The sequence below is a fragment of the Anser brachyrhynchus genome (genome assembly GCF_964034855.1).
Source record: "Anser brachyrhynchus genome assembly, chromosome: 1".
In the NCBI taxonomy this organism is placed as follows: Eukaryota; Metazoa; Chordata; class Aves; order Anseriformes; family Anatidae; genus Anser; species Anser brachyrhynchus.
This window is the reverse complement of record NC_137694.1, coordinates 183,051,390-183,059,656: the sequence shown is the minus strand read 5'-3', so window position 1 is coordinate 183,059,656 and position 8,267 is coordinate 183,051,390. Positions and strand designations below refer to the sequence as shown.

General features: G+C 47.9%; 1 protein-coding gene across 1 annotated transcript; it reads right to left on the bottom strand.

Annotated features, from left to right (window-relative positions):
* Positions 1 to 598: 598 nt before the first annotated feature.
* Positions 599 to 1,592, bottom strand: ARL11 (ARF like GTPase 11). The gene is made up of 2 exons (XM_080608046.1): positions 1,452 to 1,592; positions 599 to 1,339 (listed from the first exon to the last, which is right to left on the bottom strand). Exon 2 carries the CDS (start codon positions 1,330 to 1,332, stop codon positions 733 to 735), a length of 600 nt encoding a protein of 199 aa, XP_080464172.1. The 5' UTR covers positions 1,333 to 1,339; positions 1,452 to 1,592; the 3' UTR covers positions 599 to 732.
* Positions 1,593 to 8,267: the final 6,675 nt, after the last annotated feature.

Here is an 8,267-nt window from a genome sequence, read left to right as displayed (position 1 = left end):
GGTGCAGGGGGCCCCCAAGGCACACATTTCATAGGTCCTTTCTCCAAGAGGCTCAGTGGGATCCAACGGAGACATCACAGTTTCACCTAGTTTCAAAACATCTGAGAGGGGGGGCTTCCCCTTGACCACCATGAGGATATTCAGAGGTTGGCTTGCCATGTGGGCATGTTTCCAAGCACCTAGAACTTGGATTTGACTTCCTTATACTTAAAGAGAACACGAGGGAAGTTAGGTAACATTTTCCTGAAAATGGTATTCAATAAAAATAAGGAATGGGAAAGAAAGACAAGGAATTAGTAAGTACACATCCTGAAACAGTGTCACACCATCTAATCCTGACTCGCTTCCATGGTTTGAAGGTTATACCCACGGGTGCCGTACGGAAGCCGATTAGCTGTTGGCTGAAGTCCTGCTCCATCAGGATACCTGCATTGGGGCTGGGAGAAAGATAAAAATCCCTCGTGATCTTCTCTGCCAAAAATGCATCCCTGCTGACGCACTGGACGCCACCAGTCGATGAGTAGAGCCCGGTGCAAGAGGTGGTTGGTGGCGAGCGTACGAGAGACGGATCCAAAAATGCTCCCGCTGGTGAGCAGCTGGGTGTTTCTCAGCGCGACGTGTGCCAGCTGCAGGTCTGCTTCTTTCAGGGGGTGCCCAGAGCCTGGCATCCTGCTGGCAAACCCCATGCAGGGTCCACCCGAGCTTCAGCTCTGTGCTGGCTCCACCTGAGGCTCACCCGAGGGCTTGCCTCCTCTCTGCCGGCCCGAGGAGAGGCTGTTCTGGGGATGGGGAGCGCTGCCCCGCGCCCCTCAGCAGCTCACCCAGGACCCCCAGAGCCTCCTGCAAGCCCTGTCCGGTGAGGGCACTGCAGCCCCGCAGCACCCACGGGTGCCCCATCAGCTGCCCCCGCTGCAGCCGCTGCCCCAGCTCGGCAGGAGCCATCGCCCCGGGCACCTCCTGCTTGTTGGCCAGGAGGAGGACGGGGACGCCAGCCAGGCTGGGGTGGCCCAGGGCTTCCTCCAGAGCCTCCAAAGCTTCGGGCAGCCGGGCCATGTCCGTGCTGTCCAGCACGAAGATGAGGATGTTGGTGTCCTCCAGGTAGTGGGGCCAGCTGGCCCGGAGGCTGCTTTGTCCCCCGACGTCCCAGAGGGTGAAGGGCACGCCGCAGGGCGTCCGCAGGGACTCCACGTTGAAGCCCACCGTGGGGCACGTCTCCATAGCCCGGCTGCTCTTCAGCCTGTAGAGGAGGGTGGATTTGCCGGCGAGGTCGAGCCCCAGCATGACCACTCGTGCTTCTCTTCTGCGCCAGCCTTTGGAGATCAGCTTCCCCATCGAGATCCTGCCTCAAACAGTGGGGGAAAAAAAAATAAAAAAAGGAACGTAGACAAAAAAAAGTGTATTTCCTGGATAATATCAGTTAATAACAGAGCACTCGGTTCTGCTTTGCTTACGTTTGCTGAACGAAGGATCAGGCAGCTTGCTTTTCTTCTCTTCGCAGCTAGGACGAGGCAGAGCTCTTATTTTGGAGGTGTGGAGCGGAGCCAGGGAGCGTGGTCCGAAACGGCGACTTCTGCCTTCCAGCTCTGCTGCCCCCAGCCTCCATCGCCACTCGCAGCCTTCAGCAGCTGGCGCAAACGGGAGGCAGCATGTTGCAGGAAGAGGTGGGGAGGCGGCAGGACACGTTTCCTCCTCATCATGGACAGAAATAAACGAGCTTTTGTTCATTGGCTTCTTGAGGGGAAATCCACCCCCGGACAGACAGGAGGAAGCCGGGTTTCAAGCACGGGGTTGCTCTGGGAATTTGCTGAATCACAGCTCAAGGGTGTGGATTTCAACACGAGCAGCACCGACGGGTTTTCAATGTTGTGCTAGCAAAAAATCCAATCCAGCATCGGCTTTCACTACCTGCTGCACAGAGAGCAATGATGGGTTTAAAGAAATGCACACAAACACGATTTTTAATGTCTCGTGGAAAGATGACCAGCCTGAAAAATCTATAAAACTCATTACGTCGAGATACTATATTTTAATTTCCATATGTGAAGCAAAGTCAGCCCTCTGTGGCTTGGCAGGGAGGAGGGAAATCCCTTAAAAGAAGGGAAAAACGTTTAACAAGGCGGCCCTAGTTGAACTTTACATGCCAGAGGCTGCTGGGGACGTGTAAGGGACCGCCTGGTCCTACAGACCATCCTTTGCTAGGTATTTCTGCGAGCAGAGGCTGAAGCACGTCCCGTGCAGGTCTCTGCCATCGTTGGGGCTGGTTGGCACCGGGTGCCACCACGAGGTCTGTGGGCGTGCGAAACGTGTTACTTGGCTGAGGATCTAGGTTAACTCAGAAGCCAGCGCTTATCTGCAGTGCTGTCACGTAGATCATCTCCGGGCAGCAACGCACCGCCACGTGCGTGATAAATCAGGCAGCGTGCGTTCATGTGCCATCGCTTCTGGAAATGGTCTACACACCAAGGGAAGGGCGGGATGCTGGCTTGATGGGAATAAAGCAAGAGCTGTGGTAGGGAGCGCAGTGATCCTCGTCCTCCGGGGGCTGCTCGCCCATCCCGCAGGCTGTGCTGCAGCCCAAGGGTTGTCCACTGGTCTGAGTCCTTTTCCTTAAAATGAGTTAAATTGGTGCCTGGATCCTTAATCTGCTGCTTCTCCGTTTTGAGAAACCCTTCCTCCTCATAGTACATTGGGCTGTGAGGTCTTTGTGATGGGTATTTTGTGAAACACCAGTGGGTCTAGCGGGCTGCCCCTTGAACCTGCCATGCTCCTCCTGCCTTCGCTGCTGACCTTCTCTGAGGCTTGAGTTGTTCATTCATAAAACTAATTTATTTAAACTGGAATGTAGATACAGGAATCAAGGGTGGAGATCCTATCATCTGACAAACAACTATCTGGAATATGTTGCAATGGGCTTGTATTGCATCACCCTCTAACACACTACAGAAATAGGCTTCTTCTGTATATATATATATATACATATATATATATATAAAAGGAAGAAGAAGAAGAAGAAATAAAGCAGAATAATGAATGCAACTAATGCAACTGTGCAACTAGGGTGCAGTTTTAAGTGCTTTTAAGTTTTCTGTGACCCAGAATAACAGAGTAGATTAATTCATGGGCAAATAGAGAAGTAGAAGCAACTCTATATTCTTTTTTATTATTATCATTTTATTATATTTTATTTTATTTTCTCATACCCCTGGTATTGAACTGTAGTCTGTTTTCTTTCTCCCTGCCAATTGTTCCAAACACGGGGTGCAGAAGATACTTACAGAGTCTGTTCCAGCCACAGCTACGTTATAAAAGCATAATATTCCAATAAATAACACATGGGGGCAATTGCAATTTTGTGTAAGAAAGACTGGAAGAAAAGAAAGTAAAAGCAGACGAGATGAGCGCTGGGTGATTCTGTTGCTGGAGCAGAAAGGCTATACACTAAATAATTCAGAAACTCTCTTCAGAGGCGAGGGCAGCCCTTACTCCAGCTACATCTTATGTGGGCAGAACAAACAGTCTCGCCTTGTTTTTCATGTCTCTGAATCCACAGGAGCAAAGCCAATCGTAGCTAATTCCGCTTGTAATTTCATAGAATTTCAATTTATTTGTTTGCTCCTTCTTAGCCATGTATTTCCCTGTTTCCTGGATATTCTCCACAAGGAGCAATAACGCGTGATGGGACAGAATCCCCCTCCTCCACATGCCCTAAATACTCCTGTTACTGGAGAATCGCTGTATTTGCTGCCAAAGCATTTTGACCATGCTCCATGGGGTGCATACAGGGCAAAGAAGGGGACTTGCAGTACAGCATGAGGCACGGGCTTCGGAGAACAAGCCGAGAGCTGGTGGTTCCCTCTGGAGACCACCTCGTTTCAGGGCCAGACGAAGATGCTCTTAGCATGGCTGCCCAGATAACCTTCATGCCACGATGTTTATGTAGACATACATAAACCAAATGTTTATGTAGATAATATGGGTACTTCATTTTTTTTCCCAAAAATTTCTTAATGACCTCACAAATCTCACCCAAGTGATGGTCACAATATCCATGTGAGTGTCAGGGCACTGAGGGGGCCTCACCGCCCTCCCAGGGGGCGTCCCCACAGTGTCCCCAAGCAGTGTCACCAGGTGGAAGGAGCTGGGACGGGGCTTTGGTCCAGCCCAGGTCACCTCCTTGGAAGGCAGCACCAGGGGGAGACAACCTGGAGTGGAGCCAGGAATAACAGGAGTAGATGTGGTCCTTAGGATGAGTGTCCATGGTCCTTCCGAGGGCTCCTGCACCACTCCTTCAGGGCCGAGGGGTAGGTCCGACCTGAGGGAAGGTTGGGGGAAAATCCCTCTCCTCCCAATGGCGTCTGCTTGGAGCAACAAGTGGATCTCAGCCCATCAAAAGCAGACTGTGCCTCCATCTCCAATCCTGAGATGTTGAAAATCAGTGTTGATGGGTAGCTGCAAGAACCAGCAGCTGAAGCCAAGGTGCCTCTTCCTGAGCCAGAGTCCCGGAGGCTCAAAAGCTGGCTGAGAGCACACCGAGAGCAGTGCAACACAGCCACAAGCTTTGACAGGCTGGAGGAAAGCACTGTAGTGATGTCTCTTCACAACATACGGCTTCTCAAAGTCGTTGACCTACTTCCAAAAGTTCAGTGACAAGATTCACACAATAAAATTCACAGCAGACATTGAGCACCTGCCCTTCACATGCCCATCAAGCATTTGGGAGAGTTGCTCTTACCTCAGCTGAAATCCCTCCCAGCCCCAATGCCTGGCACATCCCCAAAAATTTGGGTTTCCTTGCTCAGCACTGGCCAGTGGTGCTCCAGCCCGTGAGTGCTGCTGCGATGGAGCTGCTCCCTTCACAGACCATCCCCAGCTGCCCCTGCTCCCCTCCTCTGACCCTGTCCCTCTTCATAACCCCAAATGAAGAAGTTTCTACCTCATTCTGGGCCTCTCTCACCAGAGTTTGTTTGGCTAGGATCACCAAACTGGCCATGGCTGAGCTCTGTGAAGAACAGCTTACAGCTGAGCTCCACCTTGCACAACCACACAAGTTGCCCCCCTGCCACAAGTTTGCCTTTGAAAGCTATAGGGGGAGAAACCTCCAAGACCACTACCTGTGGCTACTGGGCTCCAGCAGCCAGTAGTTTGAGTTACTACATCTTTTGTATGCAATTGTTGAGGATATTTCATAAATATTGTTACTCCGATCATTTTCAAAGCTGTTTAGAATTGTACCAGGACGCAGGCCCTCTCTGTAGTTTCATTTATTCGCGAGACCCAAATTGTTTTGTCTTCTTCCTACATAAATTGGCATAGGGCTGTACTTTTCTGTCTATACTACTGAAACTGTCATTCCAGGTCCTTCTTCTTACCTCTTAAGCTCACCAGTCTCTTCTTCCTTGACTCTTAACATCTCAGATCTGTCTTCTCAGGGTGATTCAAAACTAAGCTTCTTCAGCTTCCTCGCCTATCCTACTGCTCTCACTCCCCTTTCTGACACTACCTATTAGCCCTTCCTCTTATGGTTAACCTCTACCTCAGTTTAGATCATGCATTTCGTGCTGTGTGCTGCATACTTGCTGTCTTCACCTTAAAAAATAGTTAAAATATAACTCTATCCTGAAACACCTGAATCTCAACTCTTCCATTATTCTTAATGTTTCTATGTGAGAAGAAAAAAAAAATAGCAAAACGTGGTACACTTACAAAAATATGAATGCTCTGTTTTTTTTTAAAGAAAGAAAAAAATACAAGAAAAAGGCTCATACTCCATCCTTTCACATATCATAGTGTTTGCTCCTCCATCCGTATTTTGTTTTATTTTTTAGTATTTCTTCAGCTGCTGTTGAGGCAGCCCTGCATAGGATATCTAATGATGCATAACCACACTGCCTACTTACTTGCACTATGTATACTATAGGTAATATCTTGTCTGAATCTGTTAATTCTACAGGAAGCCAAAATTACAACTTGGAGGTACACTGAGGCTCATCTTAGTGAGAAGGAAACTCTGCTTTGAAATACACAAATCCAGCTTTAATACCTTTCCATCTGATACAATGGACGAAAGCAAAAACCTGCGAAAATCGATCTCTTGCATTGTATCTGGCTCACCACCGAGTGTCACTGTTAGCTCACACATTTCTCAGTGGACAGGCCATCTCCAGAGGAATCAAGCAGCTGCTGCCAAACCTCCAGGGTTGGAGCTCCCTGCTTTGATCAGGGGAGGACTTCCTTTGGCACCCTTCTGTGGCAGGGTCACTTCAAAACAGATTTTGCTGAACAGCTGTAGGTATGTTTAGTGAACCTATTCTTTCACATCTATAGAAAGCGGATGGTGAGGACTGCAGAACAGAGTGGAATAAGGTGCCAGCTGTGTGTAGGGGATATCCAGCTCCAGATTGTTTTCATATCAGCTGGCATCGTGTACTAGGATTCTGCAGTTTGAATTAAAGCAGCTAACCAAGTGATGGATAACATAAGGCTGAACAAAGAGGAGAGAAACATTCTGAAATTTTCTTTCAGTATCCTTGAACAGGTCATTGACAGCTGCCATCATCACTCTCTTCACTGTGGTCGCTTACAGAACTGCAGATACAGGCAGGTTTTTTCATCTAAAACTGACAAAAGGTTATAAATTCTACTAAACCTGAATTTATCTATGACTACGGCACTTTGTGATCTCGTTTCAACAACGTGCACCTCAGAATGAATCTGCTGATTAGAGTTACATTACGGTTCGGGGTGTAATTCAATGCCATGCTATTGTTTGTTTTGTATCTCCAATGCTTTGAGTTTTGTCACTTGAGAAAAGGACTTCATCATCACCTGCTATGACATCTGCATAGTCATCTGCTGTCAACTTCATGAGATGGAAGTTGAGACGGTCAGTGCAAGAGAGAGATACCAGCATCTGAGCTAACTCATCCAAGTCAGCAATGAGTTACATCGGCAGTACATTGTGGTAAGCAATAATTGCTACAAAATAATAATAAAAAGTCTTTGGATAGCACTTTGCCTGGTTGACCTGTTTAGTGCTTTCATAACATTTCCAGTCTGTCATAACTTTTCCAAGAAGGATATAAGATTTCATATCCCTTTTCCTTCTAGAAAAAAAAAATGATGAGAGAAGACTTTTTTGTTATTGTTGGCTTCTATAAAAAGCCTAGCAGAAAGAAAAAGAACAAAGACTAGTAAGTAGCATTCACTAGGTTATACAGTGACTTCTGCTCCACACAGAGCCCTTTTTTTTAGCTGTCTCAGCCCATTGCAAAGCTCAGACATGGTGTAAACTAACTGCAACTACTGTGAGGTGTTTAAGGACTTACTGTACATGCTGACGTTAGTGATAACTAATGACAAGAAACCTAAACCCATGTGAATAAAAACTTTGACTGGGGGATGTGTATCAGTACCTGTTTAAACAACTGGTTTTCTGTATAACATAAATAAGCAGGTCTTTGTTACGGTACTAAATAGGATCAAAGCTCTGTTTACATAGCTCCACCTTCTCACCACTTCCCAGCAGTGTCAGGAAAGGCAGCTATTCTAAACAGATGATTTGTTTCCAGAGCCACAAACATAAGCAGAAAACAAATGTTGCATATATGCACTGCTATTTCTCTGGCAAAAGGGAAACCATTGGTGTATGGATTTTCAGTTGCAGCTCCCCTTCTGGCTCTTCCCATGGAGGCTCTCACTACACTTCTCCACATAACTTCTTATTTATGCTTTCCATTTTTGTAGCTTGAGCCGTTGCACAAGCTATTCAGCAGTCTTCCTGAGGCCAGCTAAAGTGGTCACTCAGCAGTCCAATAAGCAGAAACTTGGCAGGGAAAATCTCTTTTTGCCCTGGACCTACTGCTGGGCCTTCTTTGCCTCATGTTCCAGGGCAGAATTTCTTCAACATCACTGATTCCCTCTCATAGCAACCCATCCGGATTTGACTCTGTGGGTAGTGACATTGAGTTTTCTATTTTTTCCTCAAACAGCTTTGTCCTAAATTCCTGCATAGGAAAAGGACGTGGGGGTGCTGATTGATGCTCGCCTGAACGTGAGATGGCAGTGTGCCCAGGTGGCCAAGAAGGCCAACAGCATCCTGGCTTGTGTCGGGAATAGTGTAGTCAGCAGGACCAGGGAGGTGATCGTCCCCTTGTACTCTGCCCTGGTGAGGCCGCACCTCAAGTGCTGTGTTCAGCTTTGGGCCCCTCACTACAAGAAGGACATCGAGGCCCTGGAGCGTGTCCAGAGAATGGCTACAAAGCTGGTGA

Coding starts and splice junctions, on each gene's coding strand:
- ARL11 (XM_080608046.1), bottom strand. CDS start 1,332: ATGGGGAAGCTGATCTCCAAAGGCTGGCGCAGAAGAGAAGCACGAGTG.